The sequence below is a fragment of the Vicugna pacos genome, unplaced genomic scaffold, assembly GCF_048564905.1.
Source record: "Vicugna pacos unplaced genomic scaffold, VicPac4 scaffold_21, whole genome shotgun sequence".
In the NCBI taxonomy this organism is placed as follows: Eukaryota; Metazoa; Chordata; class Mammalia; order Artiodactyla; family Camelidae; genus Vicugna; species Vicugna pacos.
Window position 1 is genome coordinate 12,796,895 of NW_027328742.1, and position 27,334 is coordinate 12,824,228.

A 27,334-nucleotide genomic window follows, 5' to 3' on the forward strand; every position below is an offset into this window, starting at 1 on the left:
CAGCCATCCTGACAGGTGGGAGGGGATATCGCACTGTGGTTTTGACTTGCATCTCCTTGATGATGAGTGATGTTGAGCGCCTTTTCACGTACCTGTTGGACATGTGTGTGTTTTCTTTAGAAAGATGTATTCAGTTCCTCTGCCCCCTTTTTAACTCAGATTGCTTGTTTCTGCTGTTGAACTGTGAGAGTTCCTTATATGTTTTGGGTGTCAACCCCTTATCAGATATATGGTCTGAAAGTACTTTCTCCTCGTCTGTCTGTTACCCTGACCTCTGCTTTCTGGATGACGGGGGTCCTGGCACTCGGGAATCATCACTTCTCACACGTGTTTCCAGTAGTGGGTGGGTGGGGGCTGTGTTCTGATAAAACTGCAGAGCTGTGGGTCACCATCCCCTCTTCCAGGAGTTGGGCTCTCAGGAGTACAGTGTGGGCAGGGATGTTTCCCTGAAGTCATGTGTCTGATAGTCACGTGGCCTGGAGCTTACATCTTCTGGCCCGGTTGTGATGGGGCAATTTGCAAAGGGAGGACCTTGCAGCTAAAGCACTGAGCAGGTGCTTGTGTGCCTTGTTGGAAGGACCTGGAAACCATGTTGTGTGGAACAGGGACTTCCCCAGGTCACAAGGCTCAGTTCAGACTTCTGGGATGCCGAGGCCTGCTCCGAGCCACTGTCGCTGAGGAGGGAAGGGCCTCAGGCAGGAGGGAGGAGCTTCTGGACTGCACTTGCCCTGCTTGTCAAGGGTCAGCTCTGGTGACATGCAGCACCTAGCTTAGCTTTGGGCCTGTAAGAGGAGAGATTCTTGGGGGAGGGCTGGCTTTTTCCTCTGACTGGGGGCCTACTGTGTGCCAAGCACAGCAGTCCTCTGAGTCAGTGCTGGAAAGCCAGGCACAGAGAGGTAGGGGAAAGCCTCCAGGCCACGCGGCGGTAGGGGCAGCACTGGGGTCTAATGCAGACCTGACGCCCAGCCCACACTCTCTCCTTTCCCAGGACCGTGGTGATCCCACATGTTGGGATCCCCTGAGAGGGTGTGGGCCCTGGGACCTTCCCTGCTAACATGCCAGGAGCCTTAAGAGGGGGGTCGGGGTAATTCCTGAGTCCATGATGCCCAGAGGATGCTCTCAGCGAGGGGCCCAGCACACACTGGGCCGAATCCTAGCTCTGTCCTGAGTCACTATCCTCCCTGCCTCAATTCTGCCCACACAGGGCTGGAACAAGCAGCCACTTTACAAGCTTTTAAGGAACCTCCAGGATACTGGAAGCAGCACCCGCACACAGGGAGCGCCGTGGGGTCAGCTGCACTTGTCTCCTTGTCTTTTTCTCGCCTCTTTGCTGGATGAGGAGGAGTCCCAGCAGGGCCCTGGCTTGTCCCGATTCTCATGCCCTCTCATGGCCCAGCAGGGGGTGGTGTCCAGGCTGGACTCTGTCCTCTGCTCCTTCTGGGCACCCTCACGCCCTGCACCTTGGCTGCCTGGACACTGTCTTCCAGGGGCCTCTGTGTGCTTCACCACGCACCTGGCATTCCCCAATTCTGGGCTATTCCAGTGCCCTCTGGCCCTGGGCCTCACACCGACTCCGTGCTGAGTGGAAGTGCACTGATGGACATGCTGGGCCTCCTGGACTGTCTGGGGGAGCCCGATATCCCCGTCTTGCTCATGGTCCAGAGAGACCAAAGTGGTGAGAGGGTGTGTCTCCATTCACGTGGATTTGCTCAGAGATTCTTAGCAATATGAGGGACAAAAGGATGACATGAACACAGGAGAGCGGGGTGGAGGGGATGTCAGCAGAGCATGAGGAGGGGGCGATCCCGGGCTGGTCTCATAACCCCCTCAGCCTTGGCTTTCTCCTCTTTAAAGTGGGACAGACTATTGTGAGGTGAGCGGGATCCTGACCCATGGCCAGACACTGTCCTACACGCCTAAGAGAAGCTCACTGACTCCTCGTGGAAATCTGTGGGGCAGGGACAGGCGCTATCACCCATTCCTGCAGAAGAAGTAACTGAGGCACAGAGAGGACAGGTGAGGTGACCACCCCAGGTTACACAGCCCAGGCCGTCTGGTTCCAGTGTCCAGGCTCATGGTCGGTGCCCACTCTGGGTGTCCCCCCTCCCTTCACCCTCCAGTGGGACCCACGGCCGCAGCCTCATCTCAGTGTGATTGTTCATGGGGAGCAGGGTGGGGGCACTGAGGGCCCCTTTCTCTGAGCACTGCTTTCCCAGGAGGCTCAAGGGGTTGGTTGTATTCACTGCTGGACCCCCAGGCCTGGCCCCAGGCCAGCCACCCTGCAAGGCCTGAATCAATGATTATTGAGTAAATACCTGAACATCTGCATGTACCTGCGTGGTGCCCCATTTCCTCATCTCCACAGCACACCTGGCTGCACGGCTGATACTTCTTGTCATCAGGCCTCTTCCGGGGAGAGTCAAGGGGACCAGAGCTGTTCAGCTGGGGACAGCTAGCCTCAGGGGCCCTGTGGCTGCCCCAAGCCTCTCCTGGCCTGTCCCAGGACAATCCACAGGGAGGCCCAGCCAGCTTCCAGGAACAGCAATGAGGTCCTCACCCCAGGGTTGTGGAGTAGGTGCTGAGTGACTCTGCATCTGATGGGGCCCTGGGGGTCAGGCTGCTTTCAACATCCATTCCAGGACTACATCCCTGCTGGCAGCACGGAGCTGGTCATAAAGGACTCAGGCCCTGGGGCCAAGGTTATAGCAGGTCCCTGCTCCCTCTCTGTGCCTCAGTGTCCTCATCTGTAACAGAGAACTAGTAACAGGGCCATGGAGGGGCTCACTGAGACCCTCCTCTGTGGCCTTGGGTGGACACTGCCCTCCCTGTGCCTCAGTGTCCTTGTCTGTAACACAGAATTAGTAGCATTTTTCTTAGCCCCTTTGGCACATTTTTCTAAGTCACTTTCCATATTGGGCCCAGGGCTCTCACAGAGCTCACAGATTGGAGAGGAAATCAGAGTGAGGTCCCAGCCCTGGGGGTGCCAGGGGAGGACAGAGGGGCTGCAGGAGGGACTTGGAATCCAGAAGAGCTTCATGGAGGAGGTGAGGTCTGAGCTGTGTCCCCAAGGATGAGCTGTCATCTGGCTGAGGCCTGGCACAGAGCAGGACCCATGTACATGGTGAATGAGGGTGTGAATGAATGAGTGAACATCCCTCTAACAAAGAGTGAGGGGGCAGCCCCCCAGGCCAAAGCAGGAAACACAGGGCACCCTGGGGGAGCAGAGGGCGGGGCTGTACTGTGATGCCTGCCTCACCTTTTATGGGTGTCTTGCCGCCACTATAACCTGTGCACTGGCAAATTTGGAGTCCTCGTCTGTCCTCTGCTCCAGGGTCCTGCTGTTCATTCCCAGCACTGCCCATTTGTCAAAATCTGTGTCCTCAAGTGAACATGGACCCGCCTCATGGAGGATTGTGAACAGGGTGTATGTGTGCAGCCCGAGGCTGAAGAGGAGAGGAGAGGATGATGGGGGTTCCTCAGAGCGGTATCATGGGCTGGGAGGCATCAGAGGGATGAGGAAGGCCGAGCCTCAGGACTAAAGGATCCCACTGGTGGTGGCCTCTTTCATGAGGGGACTTCACAGGGAGGAGGAAGTCATGGGGCAAGGGCAGAGCTCAGTTTGGGGTTCGCTGACCTGGAACAACTCAGCACAGAGATGTCCAGAGGAGCTGGAGGTAGGGGACAAACGAGCCACTGAGGTCAGGGTCAGAGCCTGAGACCCAGATGAGTGGGGCAGTGGTGCAGAAGAAGGGGCTTGAGGATGTCAAGATATTCACTCATTGGGACCTCAGGGCGGAGATCTTCGTGTTCACTTCACAGCTCCCTGGTGCCTAACAGAGCAGGGCTTAGGGAGGTCACTCAGTAGACACGTGCTGACAACCCAGGTTCTCCTGTTTCCACATTAAGTCCCTGGTGTGAAGCCAGCTGGCACTCTCTAGAGGAATAGGGCCCCATCCCTGGACTCTCTGTATGCCTGGAGCCTAGTGGCACTTTACCTCCCACTCCCCACTGCATGACCCTTTGCACACCTGCATTTCTACAAGATATAAAACATCTTCTCTTAGTGTGTGTTTACTCTATGAAAACTCATTGCCTCAGGAACACAGGCAATGCCCTTATCAAAGTGGTAAAGCCTGTTGTTCAGGGAAGCCTCTGACAGATCCCACAATCAACCAGGTACCTGTGCATGAACTGATCATGCAGCCCCCTCCTCCTTGTGTGCACAGAACCCCCAATAACAGATCCCACACACCTACCCTTGGTGCTCATGCAGGCACCTCTTGTCTGTGGGGCCCGATGTGGCCTATAGCAGTGTCCCTATTAAACTTTCCTAAACCCTTCTCAGACCCTGGTAATTCTTTACCAACCCAAGTAACTAGCTCGCCATTGTGCCCACAACACCTGAGACAGAATTGGCTAAATTTTACAGACTAATGATGCAGGTTATTTAGCTAGAAAGGTGAGATTAATGCTTACAAATAAAAAACAACACACATACTCAAGGTGGGACAAAGAACCCACAAGGACATCTAAGATCCTCCACGTGCATCCCACTGTGGCCAGGGCTTTTGCACTGGCTGCCCTTTCAGCCAGGAACTCTCTCCCTCTGCTTCTAAAACACCTCCAGGTATCTGCTCAAATGTCCTCCCTGACCTTATTTTTCTCCATGGAACTTATCACCGCCGGACATTGTGTATATTTTACTTATTTTTCTCTGTGTCTCCCACCAGGCTGTCTGCTGCATGAGAATGGAGACCTGCCTGTTTCACTCCCTGCTGTGCCTGGTGTCTTGAACCCGCCCAGCACACAGTAGGACCTCAGTGAATGTGTGCTGGGTGTATGAATGCTGTAGGCCACAGACAAGAATCTCCCCAGCAGTGATGGTAAGAGTCGTTCATTCACTACTTACTGAGCCCTACTGTGTGCTAGGCACTGACCTGGGTGGGAGGCACACAGCGAGTGAGGCACACAGCGAGTGAGACACACAGTGAACACACACAGTGTGTGGGGAGGGACACGTGCTCTGGAGAGCACACAGGGTTCAGATAAGTCAGGAGTGCAGGGTGGAGGAGGTTGACATGTTTCTAGACAGATAATTTTGGAAGAAGATACTTTTTCACCAACGTTGGCTCACAGTGAGTATTGTTCTCAAAATTAGAAGGGTTTAGTTAGGATCAAACAAAATGGGGACATAATGAGAAGAGCATATATACACACAGAATATAGACCTTACCCTGCAGTAGCGCCAGGATTCATGGAATCAGAGATACAGAAATGATGTAATCATGGTTTACAAGTAATGTGCATATTTTTAGAAAAAAATTGTTTTGAAGGGTTGTTTTGAAAACATTATATGTTTTGAAAATTAATACTAATATGGGATCTAAAATTTTAATACACCTTACTAGAGTCTTCTAGGGTTGAAATTTATCATCTTTTATTAAATAAAATTGGAAACAAAAGGACAATACATGATGCATTAAAACTATTTTTCTATCTTTGTTTATTATATACCTAGAATTTATACATCAGGTTTTCTGAAATTAATTGTAAATACAATCATACTATTATGAGCATGTTCTCTGGAGTTAATCAATCTTGATAGAATTCCAGAGTCAACATTGAATAACTGACTCTGAATAAGTTACCTATATCCTCTGTGCCTTTTTTCTCACCTAAAAAATGTGGCTACATGTACTACCTATGATATAATAATTTCATGAAGATTAAGTGTATTAATAACAGGAAGCATTTAGAATAGTACCAGGGTTATTCTAATTAACCACTATATTAACTTTTATTATATTTTATCCAAATGTCAATTTATACCTATTTCCCTATTTCACAATCAAATTAAGAGTTTTCTTTCCATACTCTGTACACTATATTATTATCACTTTCTATAAACACAGAACTAATACAAATGTCATGGCACACATATAAACCCAAATCTTTTTGCAGTACTTCCTGTTAAGTATTAGCTTTGATTTCTCAACAGTTTATAGCATTTGAACACTATGGGTCAAAGGAATAACACACAAGTGTCCAGCTTCATCCTTCGGGGGCTGACAGATTCTGCAGGGATCCGTCTGGCCCTCTTCACGCTGTTTCTCCTGATATACCTGATTACCATGTTGGGAAATGCGGGGATGATACTGATAATCCGCCTGGATCTCCAGCTTCACACCCCCATGTATTTTTTCCTCAGTCACCTCTCATTCCTTGACCTCAGTTACTCAACTGTCATCACCCCTAAAACCTTAGAGAACTTACTGACTTCTGCCAAGTCTATTTCACAGATGAACTGCTTCACTCAGATGTACTTCTTTGTCTTCCTGGGTGCCACTGAATGTTTCCTTCTCTCCTCAATGGCCTATGATCGCTATGTAGCCATCTGCAACCCTCTGCATTACCCCATAGTTATGTCCCTAAGACGCTGCTGCTTCCTCATCCTTGGGTCCTATTTGATTGGCTTTCTGGACTCCTTTGTCAATGTCCTTTGCATAAGCAGATTGCATTTCTGTGAATCCAGTGTAATCCAGCACTTCTTCTGTGACACATCCCCAATCTTAGCCCTGTCCTGCACTGACACACATGACATTGAAATCATGATATTCACTGTCACTGGCATCACCCTAATGGTGTCTCTTATCACAATATCTGTGTCCTATATGTTCATCCTGTCTACTGTCCTGAAAACTACTTCCACCTCCGGAAAGCAAAAAGCCTTTTCTACCTGTGGCTCGCATCTCCTGGGAGTCACCATCTTTTATGGCACTATGATTTTTACTTATTTGAAGCCAAGTAAATCTTACTCCTTGGGAAAGGATCAGGTGGCTTCTGTTTTTTATACTATTGTGATTCCCATGCTGAATCCATTCATTTATAGCCTTAGGAACAAAGAAGTAAAAAATGCTCTCTGTAGAGTCACTCGGAAGAGAGAGGGATCCAGGCAATTAAAATAACAGTGATGCTAAACTTTTAAATTCATCTATTTTTTTCTTGCTTACAGTGTATTTCCTTGTTCTCTTTCCAGAGATAGTAGAATACTTTTTTTTCCCTCTGTTTTGCTATCTTTCATTTGACCATTTATGATCTGGGCATTTCCAGGAATATGCCTTTAGAAATTCACATAGTAATTGGAAACTATGAAATGTTAAATCTATGGTTTAAGTACTTGTGTTTTTAAGGGCAACTGATTTGCAAAATGAAACAAAATACAGTTGTCACTTTTAAACTGTATCATACAAATTCCCATGTATACTCCAACTTCAGAGAATTTCATTATGGAAAAAAGCTCCATTGGGGGAACAATGATAACAGTTTTATTGATTATTTCATGTTTTATGGAGAAGCAATATAGCAGAGTGATTATGAGCATTTGCTTTGGAAGCAAACACTCCAGAATTCAGACTCTAGAACTGCTGTCCTTTTAGCTGCATAATCCTTAATAAATCACTGAAACTTTTCAGTCTCAAGTGTCCTTGACCACATGACATAAGTAACAATTCCACATCCATATAGTTAATATAAAGATTATATCAGATAATGGATATAAAACATTTAAGGTGGTACTGATAAATGCTGGCCATCATAATCAGAACACTCACTTTCCTGAGTATTTTTAATGCACATGAGCTTTTTTGTAAAGAACACTCCTTTCTGTTTTATAAATTAGTTTTGATTGATTTGAAGAACAAAAATACAAAAGGCAAAGGAAAAACTGAGCGCTTCACAATTTTGAACTTAGAATGTTATATGTTACCATTGGAGAAAATTTGAAAAATATTGAAAAATTTAAAATACTGGAAATGTCCTAACAGTTATTAACAGCTTTGTATGTGTTCTTCTAGATGGACAGTTATATATGTATATGTATATATTAAATACTTAAGCAATATTTCTGTTATTTCTTATGTAGTTTTTTGAAGCTTTCTGTGTACACTTATGAGTTTAACCATTGATTATTCCTTTGTCATTGAGACCTAAGCTGAATGTGTTCTTTGCACATGAGAAAAATTCAGACTGTTACTTTGTAATGCTTTGGACATGACATGTATGAAATTCATCACATTAAAAATCTGCATGCAGTGGTGGCTACCTGAAAGCATTTAAAAAGCTAACCTTCTTGTGATTCATCTGCAAGCTTCAGTAAACTGCTTCTTTCTTGAAATTCTGTGTATGTTTTTTAAAAAATCATTGCCTTTCTCCTGATTTCTGTAGGTTTGTTATAATCATTAAAGTAAATATTGAATTAAATGTTTGACTCATTTCTTTTAAATTTTTTAACAAAGATAAATTGTAAAGCTATGAATTTACTATGAATTCAAGTTTTGTGGCAACTCAAAAACTTTAGTCAAATAATCTGCTAAAATTTCCATTATTTTTAAATTTTTCTTCTACATAATCTAGAATTGGAATTTTCATGTTTTTGCTATTTAAAGGTTATTTAAGAACATATTTTTCTGTTTTCCAAGTATTAGATTTTTTTTGAGTGTGAATTTTGGTAACTATATAGATTGCTTTTACTAAAAAATTATTGTAACAATTTTATTCTTTGAAATTTCTATTGTTTACTCTATAAAATTATAGTTGATTATTTTTCTTAAATATTTGTTAAATATTAAAATAAAATGTAAAAGTGCAAATTTTTTAGGAGTTAATATAAAAAATTTACTAATTCAGAACTGTCAAATAATTTATTCAAGTCTTTTAAATATACATTATTTTCCTTTACTTAATTTATTTTAAATATTTCTTCATCCAATATGAATGCCATTTAAAACTATAATGACTTATTTTTGCTCTGATATCCATGCTGTCTAGACTCTATATTTAGAGCTAACACTATTTGTTTTGTCTTGCAATTGTCTAAATTATGCTTCTTTGGCTCCTCTTTCATCTTGTATAAGCATTATGTCGTTTCATATGTTTACAGGCCCTTTTCATTTTCCTAGTGTTTTTTATAAACTATGCTTTTACTTTGCTTTCAATTATTTCTATGATTAGGAAATGTATCCCATTGGTTTGTGTTGGCAAATATGGTCTGCAGATTCTATGATTTTGTGGACTACACTTAAGTAGAGAAAATTGCAATTAAATTCAACTAAATTCTAATTAAATTAAGACTACCCTATCCTCTTTACAATTCAGTTTAGAAACCATGGTTATTATACCATTACACAGGTGTAATACAATCTATGGGCAATAAGAAAGATTTAGACTATTTGCATTTGCCCTGAACATTCCTTGTTACATTAGTGCATATCATAGTTTATGTAAAATGTAGCCTGAAGCAGCATACAACATAATACTCTTTTTCATGATGCCATGCCAAAATGCTATTTAATAAAAGTATGATCAAGAAAATAAGACAAGAATAGAGCATGTCAGAAACATAAACAGCTGTGTTTGCCTCAAAAAAAAATGGATAGATATAATGGTGATAACATAATTTGTTAGGCACTTACTATGTGCCAGACAACGTTCAAAGGGCTTTAGAAATATAATTAACATGGTTTATCTTCACAAGATAACTTGCAGTTAGGTATCAGCAATATCTAAATGTTAGTCATATGTAAAGGGAAGCCACCTTTGTACTCATTTAGGCAAAGACACACAAATAATCCTGAAATTGTCTCACTTATCTCACATCCAATCTATCAGCATATAATGTTGATTCAAAATACAGAATATAGTTACACATAACATATCTCTAAAATAAGTCTTTCCAGGTAGTTTTTTAAAGGTAAATATAGTAAAAATTGTTTCAGAAAGTTAAAAATAAATGTATGGGCAAATGTGCATTTAGGTAATACAAATGAAAACAAAACATTGGTTGTCATTTTAATGTAAAAAATGCAGATTGCAGGAAAGATTAAAATAAACAAAAAAGGATACTTTGTATTGATGGATTTCAATTCATAAGGAAAACTTAAAGGTAAGTGTTATCTGTGCAAATAGTCATGTAGCAACAAATATTCTAAAACAGGAAACTTCTCACAGAGGAAGTGAAAAGACAAAAATACATGGACTCATACCAACATTAGGAAAGCCTAATACACAGCAGTTAAAATTTTTTAATCAAGAAAACATTGAAGAGGACTTAAAAACTTAAAGCACTCATTAAATATGATTATTTTATAGAAATTAATAGATAAATATTAAGCATTGACCATAAATAAGAGAGATTTCAGTTTCTTTTCAAGTGTACTTGCAGTATGTAAAAAAACTGCCATAATTAGTGAAAACAATATTCTGAATTCAGAATATTTAAAAATTTTATTCTGTCTAGAAATGAATGACGAAAACATTTTCAGTTACAAATAATTATTTCAGTTAGGCATTTAAAGATAAGTTACTAAACCACTCCCAAGTGAAAGCGAAATAAGAAAAATACCAGGTAGATCTATAGCAAAAATATGACATATTTAAAACATGGGGAATGTCACTGACATAGTGTTCCTTGGAAACTCCATATCCAATACAGAAGACTAGAAAAGAAGGACAAAATAGACTAATGAAAAGAAGAGGAAAATATTTAAAGGAAATACTAAACCAGAAAATCTAAGCAATAACTAACATTGACGCAAAAAATGCTGTCACTGTTTCACAAGTGTCCCTGAGTTGAATTAAAAAAAAAAAGTTTCACAGTTTTTAACCTGTAATATTCATTCATTAAGGGAATATTTATGAGGAACGGTATGTATTAGACATTGTTCTAGACTCTGGAAAATAGATTAGACAACAAAATCAAATAGAAATGAAACTGCATATTATGCAAAATAATTGAAAATGCAATGGTGCATTTAAGAAACAAGGAATGTGAGGAGATATAAAGCAGATAAACTGTCAAATAAGATCCTCACTAAGAAGAGAGTTTTAAAGGAAAGAATCATGTGAATAGCAGTGGGGAGAGCTTTCCAAATAGGAATAATAAATGCAGAAAAATTGGGGAGGATTTGTTTCATCAAGAAATGCTCTGTTTATACTGTCAAGTTGTTCTTAAACTTAGTGATCCCACTTTAGGGAAATATATGTAAGTTGTATTCTATGTTCTAAGAATGAAATCAAAAGGATTTTCACAAAATACAAATAATAATAATGGAGGAATGAAAAAGGAAGAAAGAAAAAAGAAAGAAAGGAAGGAAAGAAGGAAGAAATTAAGGAAAAAATGATCTTTGAAGGGCACATATCCTTGCAATAAAAATGAGGCCTGCTGGAAGCAGAAGTAAAAGTGAGCATAGTAGGGATGCTTTCTGTACGTTGGTTTAAGCCTGGGCGATGAGGAGTGGTGGCATCTGCAAAGACATCACAGAGGGGTAAGGGTCAAAGGAAAAGTGAGCAAAGCTGAGTCTGGACCACACCTGTAGGGAAACCCAGAAAGATGTAGAGGAGGTTAGTTCAGACAGAGCCAAATCCAGAGCCAGATGTACCTTAAACTGTAAATTGTGCTTGGTTTGCCATTCTTGAGTTTAAGTATAATCTTGATAAATCCTAATGCCTAGCATCTGTATTCTGTGAAAAATTATACAATTAGTTTAATGTACATGCTCTGGATGAACAAATAAATACAAGAGAAAGGTACCCTCACAAGCATCATGGTAGTGAAACTAGGATCATATCTGTGATCCTTGACTCACTGGCTGGGATTAGACTGATGTCCATGCGTGGATCTAAGGATGAGAAAAGTGCTTTAAACTGGAGTCCAAATCAGTGATTACACAGAAAATGGTACAGGGGTATGTCAGCTGTAGGTTTGCTATCAATTGGGTGGTATTGGCTCAAGCTTGTCAGATATAATCATAAAGTTACTTGCAATTGCAACTTGGAATTCTATCCAACTTAACTTGCATTGAGATGAAAGTTAATACTATACATTTTAAAGAAAAGAGAACATGCATGTGTGACTGTGTGTGTGTAAATAAACAGAGGATATATGCCAGCGTTCATGTGTTCAAATTCTAATCCTCGTAGCACAGAATGCGACTGTGTTTGGAGATAAGGTCTTTGTGATGGTAATTAAGTGAAAATGGAACCTTTAGGGTGGACTCTAATGCAGTAGACTCACAGAGAGAAAAGAATATGTGAAGACACAGGGTGAGGGAGACTGCAATTGATGATACAAAGGCCAAGACTGCAGAAGGCAACTCTGGCTTCACCCTGAACTCATACTTGTGGACTCTGGACTAGTGAGAAATAAATTTCAGTTGTTTAAGCCGCTATCCTGCCGTGCTTTGCTGTGTCAGCACTCATACTATTGTGCTGATGCAGTCAGTATCTACCTATCTGTACCTGTCTGTCTATGTGTCTGTGTATCTGAATGAATCAAGTAAGAAGCAAATGGAAGACTCATTTTTTCTGCCTGTGTGGAAAGTGCACAGGTGGAGGTTTGACTATGATCTTTATTTAAAGGTGTCTAAAAAGAATGGGGAGAGTACTACACTAAAATAATTTTATCATAACTTCTTGATATGGAGACAAAGAATATCATTCTTCATTTGTTTCAATTTACTGGTTAATTTGAAAAATACGCTTTATTAATAAACCAGTGTTTCCCAAACACTCTCTTCATGGCCTCTTTGACATCTTTGTTCCTTAAACTATAAATGATTGGATTCTGCATGGGAATCACGATGCTGTAAAATACAGACACTATCATGTCATGGTCCAAGGCATAGCTAAAACTCAGTCTCACATACATGAAGAGGAAGGTTCCATGGTAAATAGACACTGCAGTTAGGTGAAAGCCACATGTAGAAAAGGCTTTCCTTCTCCCTTCAGAAAAATGCATCCTCAGAATGGCCAGCAGAATGAAGCCATAGATCAGGACAATAAGGATAGTGACTATCTCAATAGAGCCCATGAAGTAGAAGAGTAGAAGCTGGTTTGTGTGAGTGTCAGAGCAAGAAAGAGCAAGGAGAGGAGGGATGTCACAAAAGACATGTTTAATTTCATTGGACGCACAGAAGTACAGGCTAAATTTGTCCACTGTGTCCACAGAAGCATTCACAATGCCACCAACATAAGAAGCAGTGATGAGTGGCACATAGACTCTGGGTGCCATTCTCATTGTATAAAGGAGGGGCTTGTAGATTGCTACTTAGCGATCGTATGCCATTGTGGCCAAGAGGAAGCATTCTGTGGTCCCTAAAATAACAATGAGAAACAACTGGGCTGCACATTCAAAGAATGTAATGGCTTTATTTTTTGACATAAAATCTACTAACATATTTGGGGTAATTACTGAGGAAAGGCTGGCATCCACGTATGATAACAGACTCAGAAAATAGTACATGGGGTTGTGCAGCCGGGAAGCCTTGGTGATCAACACAACTAGTCCTAATTTTCCCATCAGATTAAACAGGTAGATCACTAAAAACAGGGAAAATAGGAAGATCTGCATGGCAGGCTTGTCTGTGAAGCCCTTCAGTATGAATAGAGTCACTTCAGTGACATTCTGCATGGTGACCCCTCAAGAAACAAACTTGAAGCTATTTATAAAATTATAATTCATAGTGCTATGACAAGAGTGAGCAATACTGTGACTTAAGAAATGTGAACCGTATTCTCATATTTATTTCTTGGAACTGCGTAACTTCCCAGCAGCAGTTCTAGAGACAGTGATAAGACGGTGGGCCAAAGGATGATACCATTCACTGTGGAATCAGATGGAAGATTTTGGATTTAACTAACTGGTTCACTTCCTGTCATTTCTAAAAACTATCAAGTCAAATGATTAATTTTCTACTGAATTCTATTAGCTTTTTCCCTATGAAGTCACACTAAAACACAAAGTTTACAGCTAAAGAAAGATTTCTTATGTAATTATTACATTAATATTTATCTCAAAAGCAGAATACATATTAATGTGCAAAGTGTATTAATAAACTTGAATATTTAAAATGCCTTTACATGTAGAATAGGCTGAATAAGATTTGTTTGGTAAACTAATTGCCTACTGAATTGTAGTATTTTATGAGTTAATCTCTGTAAAAACATTTACAGCTCCATTAGATTTTTCTGAAAAGAACTAATTAATTTTTTTCTGAGAATTGAATTGGTTGCCATGGTTGAATAATTTGGTCTTTCATTTTGTTTTGGGGAATCTAAGTTCTCGATAATTAATACTTTTTCTTCTCTCAAATTCTGTGGTGAAATAGGATTATAATAAAAATAAGAAATGTTTTTTCTCTCATAGCATAACATTTGATTATATATCATTGATTTTTTTATACAGGGAAATGACAGGTAGGTAACTATTATTTAAAAGTAACAGTTAAATAAACTTATAGATATTAGTCATTTAAAAATATAACTACAACAAAAACAATCTTTGCACCTAGACATAAAACTTAATATTTAAGAGTTTAAAAAAAACTTAGCAGGAAATGAAAGTTAGAAAAAGCCTTTCCTGTGTTGTCCCATGGTTAATCAAATGAGGACTCTCAGTGTTACCTGAACACGAATTCAGAGTTCTGTTATTCACCTGTAATTACAACACTAGTTGGAGGATAGTTTTTATTTAAGTCATTTATTTTTTATAAATCTACCATTCAAAAAATCTGAGTCAGTCTTCAGGGTACCTAGTGTACTGCAAATAATCTGCACATTATTTACATTCATCCAGTTTCAATTCATTCAGATGAATCCCGTTAGTGAGAGAAAGAGACATATTGATTAGAAAAAGTGGTAGAAGGAGACGAATGTGCATACCAATAACCTTCTGGAAGACAAAGCCAAGGTCACCCAGAGAGAACTGTCAACATATGACTTTAATGCAAGGTGGAATAGTCCAAATACCTTAGGCTCAGTATTGAAGCACTAAGTTCAAAAAGGAGGAGAGAAATAATAACTACTAGTTATTGAACTGTAGGAAGGGGGCTTTGCACATGTTACTCTAGTTCACCTTTGCAGAAACCCTGCCAGCTGAGAAGTGCCAGAAAGGTTGAGTCCCAGATCTCCCCCAGGGTACATGCGCTTTTCACCACTTCTTCCCTCCTCTTACTGTATCCTGGCTTCATTCTGGATCTGATCTTCCTCCTCTCATCCCCCCACCCCCACTGAAATAAAATAAAACATGATCTTTGATGCATTTGGATATTTTCAAACCCTTAAGACAAGAGAAACACTATGACACAAGTAGTAATCTAGAGTGGCTTCCGCATTATGTAACTAACAAAACAAGCATAAAAAAATTACTGATTATTTTTCTCACATCAAAACATAAGCCCCCAGATCGGTGAGTAGGTCAAATGTTTTCTTGGCTTCTGTTGATAACTTTCCCGTTTTACTTTGACTTGGTCTGTCTTCTTCCAGAAGGAAAATAAAAACTTAAACTCACTACTTCTACAAACATGAAACAGTATTGTCCATTTTGCTTTTGTTTTGTTCCAAGAAGTATTGTTTTTCAATTTTTAGACAAACACTGCATGAATTACGTTGTGATGAATGCGTTCTATTCACCAGTAGAAACGGCAAAAACAGAAAGCCTTGGTACTATAACATAATTAATTTTGATAATTTAGATCCCAACTCTTGAAATATTCTGCAGATGATCTGAAAATTTCTCTTACCTGTGGAACAGAAAATGCAATCATCAGTACATTGTGAATATGGTTCCTTCAGATTCTTATATTCAGTTACTTAACTGTTGGTAAAACCCACAGGAGATGCCCCAAGGGGAATATGCTCCAATTTTCTTCTGGTTCAAAACAGCAACATGATGATTTACTCAATAATAAAAAAAGTAAGTGGCTCTAAAATAATGTACTACATGTTGATATGCATAAAATGAATAACGTTTTCAATGTCTGGTTTAAAATGATGCCTTCAAAAAATATATACATTGTCTAACCCTATATAGGAAACCTTAAGATGTGAGACATATTCTTATACCATAGCCCTGACACTGGGTTAGCACTAATTTCTCTGAGAACCAATGCTTTCATCCTGGCAATGTAAGCCATATTACATAGCAACAAGTAGGTAAATACGGTAAACTATAGTAATGTAAAACCACAATATATATTTTGCAGAATCTAGCAGATGGATTTATAGTCAATAAAATTCATTACACATTTACTCTGTTCAAATTACAAAGTGCTTGGTTAAAAAGAGTAAAGTATAAATTTTGAGCTTATTATAAGTTCATTATTCAAGGTAATAAGAAAAGTAAAAAGAAAAAAAAAAGCCATGGAAATGTGGAGACCTCAAAAGTTTAAAGCTCTGTAGGATTTTGTAAGCCACGTAATCCATGAATCTTAAGTATTAACCTATAGGGAAGCTATTATATAGAGTATCTATAGATTGTTCAGATTAAATAAATCTATGCAGAATAAATTTTAAAATATCTAATATACACATACAATAAAACACACACAATCATACATACCCACACAAGCACGCACCTAGGACCAAAATAGAGAAAATTAACATTGGTTAACAAGAGAGATCCAGTAGAACTTATATTTTTCTTCAGTTTGCCACATGCTGTCAACCATTCACAGTCACAAAGGGACTGTGAGAGACTGATACAGTTATTATTGTATTAATTAATTATATTTTTTGGTGGTAGTGGGGAGATAATTAGATTTATTTACTTTTAGAAGAGATACTGGGGATAGAACCCAGGATGCATGCTAAGCATGTGCTCCACCACTTGAGCTATACCATCCCTCTGTTCCTGTTCATTGCTGAATAATATTCCACTGTAAAGATGTACCATGTTTCACTTATCCATTCAATAGTTGATGGGCATTTGGGTTATTTCAAGGTTTAGAATATAGTGAATTGGGATGCTAGAAATATTGGCATACAGGTCTTGGTGTAGACACGTTTTCTTTTATTCTGGGTAAATAAGACTGAGTGAAATTGCTGGGTGAGCTGCACCATTTTGATTTCCTCCCAGTAGTGGATGGATGAGAGCTCCAGTTGCTCTCCATCACTGTGAGCACTTTGTATGCTTACCTACTATTATACTTTAAAAATTCTAGTCATTCTGATAGATATTATGGGATCATATTGTGGTTTTAAAATTGTATTTCTCTAATCACAAATGTTGTTGAACATTATTTTTTATAGACTTAGTTGCTACCAGTGTCTAGTGTCTATTCAAATGTATGCCCATATTTTGATTATCTTTCCTTTTGTTTTCATATTGTTGAGTTTTTAAAGTACTTTGTATATTCTGTACAATAAATTCATATTCTTATTCAATATTCATATTCTTTATTGAATAGCTATTCAGTCTGTGGTTTGTTAATTTTCTCAACAAGGTGTTTCACAAAGCAAACTTTAAATGTGATAAAGTGTAATTTAACATTTTTCTTCTAGGATTCATGAATTTTGTGTTTTATACAAAAGTTTGTGACTAACCCACAATCACAAAAATGTCCGAATTTGTTTCTCTAAAAGTGATATTGTTTTAGGGTTTTACATTAAAGTCTAAGATTTATTTTGAGACAACTTTTATATATGATGCAAAGAATGAGTCATATCTGTTTTTTTGTGATATAAAGCTATTCTTTACATTCGTATCATTAGAAAAATACTCTTCTTCCTCTGTAGATTTTCCTTAGCAATTTTGTCAAGAATCAATTAACTGCACAGTGTGAATCTATTGCTGAAGATTATTTCATTGACCTACGTACTCCTTGATGTATTAGTTTTGTGGCAAATCTTGAAATTAGATTGTATAAATCTTACTTTATTCTTCTTTTTAAAAATTGCTCTGACTACTTTACTTTCTTTGCTTTTTTAAATAAATTGTAGAATTACCTTGTCAATTTGTTTAAAAAATAGCTTGTGTAATTTTAATCAGAGTTGCATTGAATATATGGGTCATTTGGGAATGCATTTAATCTTTTTTTGATAATTGTATGTATATCAGTATCATCTTTCATTTTTCCTTTACTTCCTTCTTTTCTTCTTTCCTTCTTTCTTTCTTTAAAAATCAGATTCCATTCCCTATCTTTTAATTTAGTATCTCTGAGTGTAAAGCTTAAGCATCTATGTATTTTTTCACAATTTTTTGAAGAATTTCTTTAAGTACATGGCCTAGCACTAGTCTATAGATTAGTATAAAGGGTTCCCAAAATGACACAAGATGCTACACAACTCAAATTTTGAGCTTCATCTTTGTTAGATCTCTAAGATTCTAATGTTCTATTACATAGAATTTTACAGTTATTCACATACTGTCCTATGTTTGTTGTCAATGTTTCATATTGCTTTATTTATATCTTATCCTCTCTATAAACTACCCAATGAGTTTTAGAATACCTTTCATACTATTTACAAGTGTTCCTTTCTCCTGTTTACCATATGAAAAACCAAAATCCTCCTGCTCCTTCTTGGTCCCAGAAGGGAATTAGTGTGTTTTCTCCTTGGGACATCCCTGTAGAATTCAAGAAGAGCTTGAGAATCTGATATAAGAGTTCAGATGTTCAGAATGCATAGTATGGCTTCATGAAATGAGTAGCTCCATTTCTACAGGTAAGAAAAAAGCTTTTCCATCATTTACAAAATACACCAGAAATTATAATCTTGAATCTCAAACTACATGATATGCTTTAGTATTTAAATTTGAAATAGAATTTTTTTTTATTCAAGACCTTTATTAACAGGTGCTTGCAGTTTGTTGACTTTTTTTTAACATTATTTATTGATTTATAATCATTTTACAATGTTGTGTCAAATTCCAGTGTTCAGCACAATTTTTCAGTCATTCATGGACATATACACACTCATTGTCACATTTTTTTCTCTGTGAGTTATCATAAAATTTTGTGTATATTTCCCTGTGCTATACAGTGTAATCTTGTTTATCTATTCTACAATTTTGAAATCCCAGTCTACCCCTTCCCACCCTCCACCCCCCGGTAACCACAAGTCTGTATTCTCTGTCCATGAGTCTATTTCTGTCCTGTATTTATGCTTTATTTTTGTTTGTTTGTTTGTTTTTGTTTTTTAGATTCCACATATGAGCGATCTCATATGGTATTTTTCTTTCTCTTTCTGGCTTACTTCACTTAGAATGACATTCTCTAGGAGCATCTATGTTGCTGCAAATGGCATTATGTTGTCAGTTTTTATGGCTGTGTAGTATTCCATTGTATAAATATACCACATCTTCTTTATCCAGTCACCTGTTGATGGACATTTAGGCTGTTCCCATGTTTTGGCTATTGTAAATAGTGCTGCTATGAACATTTTTAGTTAACTCAGAGTGGAATAAAAATTGAGTGAAAGAATGCCAGGGAACATAAATAGGAAAGAGTCTTTACACATTTAGGTCAATAGATTTGTAAGTTAGAAATTTTATTTAATTTCTTTGATGGAAGATAACATAAGGCGAATAAAGGGAGTGAGAATAAGAGGCTCTGTTTCAAATGTAGGAAAATTAGTGAATGGAGAGAAAATTTTCTGTCAGTCAACCATTGGGTATATGACATTTGTGGATCATTTTTGTCTCTCCTGGAGGGATATACAGATTTTAAATTTATTTTATTTATTTCACTGACAGTAGTAAGAAAGAAGTCAGTTACAGAGAGGAACAATGGTATCACAGGAGGCAGGGAAAGATGGTGAAAACTACATGCATCATGATGAAGACCTTGGGCTGAAACTTGACTCTGGGTTGTTTTAGCTGTGACAGTTGCTATAAAAGGGAAATGAAGGAATGTATGCAGAAATCCATTCCTGTGGCCTGTGCTCAGCACTTGGCAATTATTAGTTTTTCTCTTTTGAAAACTTGGTGTTTCAATGTTGATTCTAAGATATTTGGATTTTTCTGTCTTCCGTTAAATTATATTTTTGAAGAAGCCTTATATTAATTTTAAAATCTGATTGTAGATTATTGAATTCTTCAAGAGTTATAGTCATTTTCTTTTCATAATTCTAAATCCTTTCAATATATTCTAATATTGACTTAGTTTTACCCAGTATAACTTTCATTTTTGCCTCTAGCAGAAATGCCTGTTTAAAGAGGAATTTAGCTGAAGTATTTAACTTTGTAGTCTTTCACTCTCTTTTTGAGCCAAGTCAATTTAAGCTCACTGTAATGTAGAAAATAGAATTGTGGTGAGCTGTATGTGTATTTTTTGATATCAACAGAATACACAATTCATAACACTTCTTTATTCTCTAAGGAATAATCCAGAGACAGAAAGAGTGAATAGAGTAAAAAAAATGATTAAAATTGATTCACTGGATTTATCCTGAGAGAATAATGTTTTGATATGTATTAATAATCACAAATCACATGTTACATGAAGGTAAAGAATGAAATATCTTATTTGAAAATGAATATATTTATATTCCTATATGACTGAAGCATTATGCTATATACCAGAAAGTGACACAACATTGTAAACTGACTGTACTTCAATAAAAATATATTTTAAAAAGAATGAAATATCTGGATTAAGGTTCTTGCCACTTCTATTCAATGATTAGTTATAACACTAATTTTGTGATCCAATATTTTCTAATGCTTTAAAAATGCATGCATTTAATGACAAAGTTCAATTATAGGGTAGTCTTAAATTTATAACCCAAACTGACATATTCAAAGGAAATTGCTTTGCATCTTTATTGCTTTCCACATTTAATTAGTCTGCCTGGATGCATCTGGTTTTCTCCCCTTGGTCATTTAAATATATTGGTACTTTAAAGTAGGTAAACTTTGGAGAGCAATTCTAACATCAAACGTGGCTTTTAATCTTGAACCTGGCCTATCAACATGCCCTTTCAGATTCTAAATTCTGTTATTTGTCCTGAACAAGAAATATCATTGAACTAATGTCAAGAATTGTATCAGGGCTACTCTTCTTATGATTCTCCTCACATTTAAAAAAGTAGTTATTTCAATATTGTGGCATAAATATTAATGTTCTCATTCTATAGGTGACCAGATTATAACAATTACTGAAAGGTCTGGAATGCTGATATTCTGTTCTAATGATCTATACACCGATATACTATCTCATGAGTTTCAATGTCAGAAGGAAATTATTTTTTAGCAAATCACTTGGTATTTTAATGGGCTTTAATATGAAGACAGCTAACAGAATGCAGTGGTCAATTAACCAACTGACCTGATGGTTTAGAAATGGCATGAATTCAATCAGCAAGTGAACACCCATGTATTTCCATTTGATTCTGCAGTCAGGGGCATGAACACTTGACACGCTGCCTTGTCACTTTCTCCTGACTTGCACCTGGGAAATTATACATCCCTGAAATTAATATGATGACATGTCTCGCATTCCCCTGAGTCACTATACTGAGTCACAATGTTGCTTATTCTTTTGGAGCAAATGAATTGTGGGAAACACTGAATGTTGAAGTAATCATAGGTGATGAACGTATATATCCAACAATTAATAAACTTAAATCCAGATATTTGAGTGAGGGCAGTAAAAATAATTTAAAAATAAATCAGGTAAATTGTACATAAAGAATGTTTCTTTTATAAGGAAATCAAAAATACCTTGAATAATTAGCAAAGACCAGTGGCACCATTTCCACTTCTCAGATGCTTTGGGAATAACCAAGGAATTGCATCAAGTTCCCAGAGGAGTATCTCAAAGGGGACAGACACATAAATTCTTCTGGCTGCAGTCGGACTAGTAATCACATTGGGGAACAAGGAGGCATTCCTTGTTTTAGGTGAGTAGATGGCACTGATTATCCTAATTACTAGATTAGATCCAATGACAATTCTTGACCCCTATCTTCAATTTTAAATTATAGATATGGGTTTTAGTCACCAATGCCAGTCTCAATACTCTGTACCACAAATATTAATAAACTTTTTTCATAACTGGTTTCTAGATAATGATATATTTGGCAATTCTTATTGGTGTTCTTTGAAGGTAATAAGGGACCTCATTTCTATGTGTTATTATTTCTATATTTATACTAGGATTCTAGATCATAGGCCTTCTGAAGAGGGAATCAGCATTTCCTGAAAGCTCTTAAATGTTGTCTAAGCAAAGATGCTGACTGAGTTTTTTTTCTAAGTGTCAATGCCTCAGATATTATAGTTTCTGATCAGGCTTTCAGTTATTCAGTAATACGATGTTATCATTATCTCTTATTGTCATGCATTCATACAGTTTCATTTGTGTTCTACATATTTATAGCCTTGTTTTTCTTTTTTTAGCTAATAATCTATAATTGTCAGATTGCAAATTTCCCCAAGAGAAGATTCTGAGGCCAGGAGTTGGGTATATAAAGTTAACTTGGTAGATGATTCTAGGAAGCAAAAATGAGAGAAACAGGAAGTGTGAGACTGAGAAGGGAGAAAGCTAATAAAGTGTGCAGTAAAAAATAGATTACTGCTGTATGCAACTAAGTTTCAATCACTTAAGATGTAATGCAGTGCCCTTCAGATTTCTTTTAGGGATTACCTAGAAGAAGGCAAAGGCTTGGATATTTATCCATTGATTCTTGTCCCTTATTGGTTGGTTATTGCTCCTCAACACATTAAATCTCAGGCACTTCCAAAGTGCCTAGCCTGTGGTCTGAGCAGGATCTCAAGATATTATGCCTTCAGAAAAAGAGGTCATGGGACATGGGCTCCTACCAGCATGCCAGAAAATAATCTAGCATGGCTGCAAGCCAAGTCATGGGTGGCCCAAAATGACAAGGGATGAGAGACAGATATGTCTGCTACAGTGATATTTGTAACTGTAAGTTAATGGCAAAGCCAAAATAATACAAAATGGACTTTTTACTTGGGCTAATATCTCCACCACACCACATTGAGAGGATGTCTTTGCCCTACTATCTTTACATAAATTTATTTTTATATGAATGGTGAGGCTAAAGGCTTGGGAGTATAGCCTATATATTGACAGCAGGGGAAAAACTGAGTCTAAAATCAATGGCATTAAATGGTCAGGGAAGATTGGTCTTTGAAAGAATCACCAATCTATTGCATGCATTGCACTCTTAGTGCTGGTGAACTCACCACTCCTTAGACACTTCATAATCTAGCCCACGATACTGCCTTTCCTTGCTCATAATGTACTTAGATGCATTAAGGAACATTTTCTTCTTGATCTCTTTTTTGTATTACAAATTGTGCATATCACAAGTGAGTAGGAAAAAATATGTTTTGAAGGATGGGAAGAGGAGAGCAGGAGACCTTCCCATATCTCTCCAAAGGTCTGTTATGTGGCACAGATAAAACACCAGCTGTTACTCAGCTGTTAGAATTTGACCCACGCATTTGAGAATCTAGCATTATTCCACGTGATTATAATGAAGAAGTATAGTTTTTAAAAAATCTTCAAGGATTATAACAAGCCACATAATAGCAGTTTAGGGGATGACACTGAGTATAATACTGAACATCTTAAGCAAAAATTTGGTGTTTTCTAAGTAGGACTTGCCAAGCAGCACAGTTGGTCAAATTCCAAATTTGTAATTAGAGAAGATTTATATTGATTTTATGTCCTTCACTAACACCACCTAATTGTAGTTAGTGGTCCTTTATGGAGAAAATTCAAAATCTTTTACACAATAGGGAGTGAAAACATATATAAGGAAGGACTTGTAGCCTTATTAGCTGGGTTGAATGAGAGAAGTATGGGTGTCTTTAAATACTATATGTACATATTTTTAAAGATGCTAACTCACTCAAAGATTGACGAGCCTGACATACTTTTAGAACTGTTCAAGATTCTTCTTTCTTTTATCCTTTCTGGTTCTTTCTCTCCTTCCTTTGCATGGGAATACAGTATTCTCAGCTGGATCAAACATGTATCTCAGTTGAGGCTATTTGCAAAGTTTTCTAGAAAGCTTAGTTGAGATTTGGTGTTTGCATTTGCATAAGAGGATCCCCATGGGCTTCAGATCCATTCCCCAAGTCCTGGTGCAACTCTGAAATGTGTGTTTCCATCTGAAAAGAGTCATTCTTGTTGCTCAGTCTCCTTGTTTCTTTCCAGTTAGTGCTTGGGTGGGGATGATAAGGGGAGGATCAGATGAAAATATCAACTCAGCTCAGTTTCAGAAGAACTCCAAGGATTTGTAAAATACGGCAAATGTTTGGATGAAGAGGTTTGCCACAATGAACAAGCCAGGGTGGAAACTTCCTTTCTTTGGGTATAATTTTTTTGTAGCTAAAGGCATAGACATTGCCATTTTCCTTGTTTGGCTGCTACTAATGAATGCTTATTTTCCCTTTTTGTGTCTGTGAAAGTTACTGGTATGAGGCAGATTTAATCTTCCAAATTAATCTTGAATTCATGTCTTCTGTCATGTTTCTCAATAAAGTTTTAATTTTTCTCCTTTTACAAGTAGTTCAGTTTACTTTTTATAAATATTTTATCAAAGATATGAAATTCCCCTTTTATTTTTAATTTTATTGTTTTTATTTATTCTAAACAATATTATTTCTTTTTTAACATTTTTTATTGAGTTATAGTCATTTTACAACATTGTGTCAAATTCCAGTGTAGAGCACAATTTTTCAGTTATACGTGAGCATACATATCTTGATTGTCACATGTTTTTCACTGTAAGCTGCCACAAGCTCTTGTATGTATTTCCCTGTGCTATACAGTATAATCTTGTCCTGTCTATGTAAATTTAAACAAAATTCAAATACTTCAAATGAATCATGCAATAGCTAATTCCTCTTGTTCCCTATGACCGTCTTTATTTTTCATCCTTATCCTTCATGCAGTGATATCATTTGCCAGCCCCTGAGGCATTTGAGAGAGCATTCTCTGCTTCACAGAGATGTTTCTTTCTGTTGGATATGTATATCCATAGTAGTTTACTAGATGGTTTTAATTTTTACTTGTCTTAAAATGTGCTAGAAAAATATAACAACTACAATATTAAATTCATCATTTCAGAGATATTGGGCTAAGGTCAAAGCAAATGTGGGCATACTTATCTGTTGTTCTTTCCCAGATTGAATCAATTACAGATGTAGGGTCTACTTGGTATGCAATATAGGAAAAACTCAGAAACTTCAAAAATTGGCTTACATTTGCTGAAGTTTCAGATCCACATTTCTTGAAGAAATAAGTCATTTATGTGCAGTACAGTGGGCATATTGGGGACTACTGAAAATTTGCTAAATTATTTTCTATCATTATAAACATCACTAAACAATATTTAAAACTCATAAAAGCATGGTTGAATGATAGTACAATTTAAAAAATCAAATGGATAGTGGAATGAAAATACCATTTGTCTATGTGGAGTTATAATGAAGAGAAGTGGATCAAAGTCTATTAAATTAGTTTCATAGCATTTTTTTTGGAGACTGGGGCTAAATTGCAAGGTCAGGAAGCAAAGGGTTATTACTTTTTATTATAATTCTTTCTAAAATTGATACATTGTAACCAATTATGTGCGGTTTAAATGAAAAAAATTTTTGAAAAAATGTAAGAATTCCCACTCTGATCGAACTTCTCTGATGACATTGTTGACAGAGCTGTAAAGGAAATATATGTACCTTGAAGTGAGAACCAGTATATGACACACAAAAATCAGATGTCTACTTTAGATCTTAGGTTGTAATGGTCTCTAAATTTGCTTCCAGGTTCAATGAGGGGGTTGAGTCTTGTTTTAAATCACTCTGTCAAAAATAATGGGATCTGTCTTACACAGAATGACTGTGAATACTAAACTTTTCACAGATGATGTCTTCTGAAACCCAGTGTCTCTTCTGATGGTTCTTCCCACAGTTAATTTCCTCCATGGCCTGGATGGACAGACACAATCAAATGGAGCTGAAAGAATTCATTCTCTTGGGAATCACAGACCACCCTGAGCTCCAGGCTCCATTATTTGCGCTCTTTCTCATTATCTACATGATCTCACTGGTGGGCAACTTGGGTGTGGTCATCCTCACCGAGGTGGACTCCAGGCTACAGACACCCATGTACTTCTTTCTCAGACACCTGGCTTTCATTGAGTTTGGTTATTCAACAACTTTGGGGCTCAAAATATTGGTAAATTTTATAAGTGATCAAAACACAATCCCCTGTAATTAGTGTGCCACACAGCTGGATTTCTTCATCTTATTCATCATCAGTGAGCTTTTCATCCTGTCAGCAATGGCCTATGACCATTATTTGGCCATCTGTAACCCTCTGCTCTACAGTGTAGTTATGTCCCAAAGCCTGTGCTGGGTGCTGGTAGGAGTCCCCTACCTTTACAGTGCCTCTGTGTCTCTGATAACCACCATAAAGATATTTACTTCATCATTCTGTGGCTATGTCATTAGTCACTTCTACTGTGACAGTCTTCCCTTGTTAAGTTTGCTGTGCTCAAGCACCCGGAAAATTGAGTTGCTCATACTGATCTGTTCAGTGTTTAACTTGGTTTCATCTCTTCTGATTGTCCTTGTGTCCTACATACTGATCCTTAAGGCCATCCTCAGGATGAACTCTGCAGAAAGCAGTTGCAAAGCCTTCTCCACCTGCAGGTCTCACCTGACAGTGGTAGTTGTGTTATATGTGACCCTCTTCTTCATGTACATGCAGCCCAAGTCCAGTCATTCCTTCGATTCTGATAAAATAGCTTCTGTGTTTTTCACTTTGGTAATTCCCATGCTGAATCCTATGATCTACAGTTTGAGGAACAGAGAGGTCAAAGGCGCCCTGCATAGGATGTGGAAAAATCTGTGCAAATTCCCTATATAGTTTAATACGCAATGCATATAAAACAAATTAGACTATAGACAACTGTTTATTACATGTGATGAACTGTTAGAAAGCAGTAATGAGTGAAAGGAATGCAAACTAGAAACATGTTTCTCATTTTCAACTTATAGATATTCAAGTACTGATCAACTTTGATTTGTCCTCAACTTTTAGGGCAAGAGACTGAAGTCCAGATCCCTGTTCTCATGTTGCCACATATTTATGTTGCAATTGAAGGGAAGTCTTTTTCACTGCATCTACCATTAAATAATCTTGTTTTCAAAGGTACACTTGTGTCTTTTAATAAAATATTTCATGTGTGTGTGTATCACACAATATTTAAATACTAGTGCCTGTCATACTGGCATACTGACACATGGAAGATGACAGTGACTATTCTGTGTGCTGGGCATGTATACAGCAATAAAAAATGCATCAAAAATATTGGCCTTCATGATGCTCTAACTCTATCTCCTTTGTGTTTGCTGACACCTCAGATTTCTGTTAAATTATGGTATGTAAACATGTATATGCTCAGGGAAGAAAAATAAAAGTGTAACTGTTTTCAAGTAGCATAATTGTGTTAATTAAAAATCCAAAAGAATTTCAAGCTAAAAAATTAGAAATAAAAGGTAAATTTTGCAAAACTGGTGGATACAAGT

At 37.7% G+C, this 27,334-nt stretch overlaps 1 protein-coding gene and 3 pseudogenes across 1 annotated transcript; 3 read left to right on the plus strand and 1 right to left on the minus strand.

Annotated features, from left to right (window-relative positions):
* The first annotated feature begins 1,978 nt into the window (after nt 1–1,978).
* LOC140694429 (olfactory receptor 8H1-like) lies at nt 1,979–8,222 on the plus strand. Its single transcript, XM_072957685.1, has 3 exons — nt 1,979–2,016; nt 4,731–4,883; nt 5,999–8,222. The coding sequence occupies exon 3, from the start codon at nt 6,018–6,020 to the stop codon at nt 6,963–6,965; it is 948 nt and encodes a 315-aa protein (XP_072813786.1). The 5' UTR covers nt 1,979–2,016; nt 4,731–4,883; nt 5,999–6,017; the 3' UTR covers nt 6,966–8,222.
* LOC140694428 (olfactory receptor 8K3-like) lies at nt 4,745–27,236 on the plus strand (annotated as a pseudogene).
* LOC140694430 (olfactory receptor 8K3-like) overlaps nt 4,751–27,334 on the plus strand; it is a 47,183-nt pseudogene continuing 24,599 nt past the window's right edge.
* On the minus strand, nt 12,518–13,480 carry LOC107034524 (olfactory receptor 5T2-like; annotated as a pseudogene).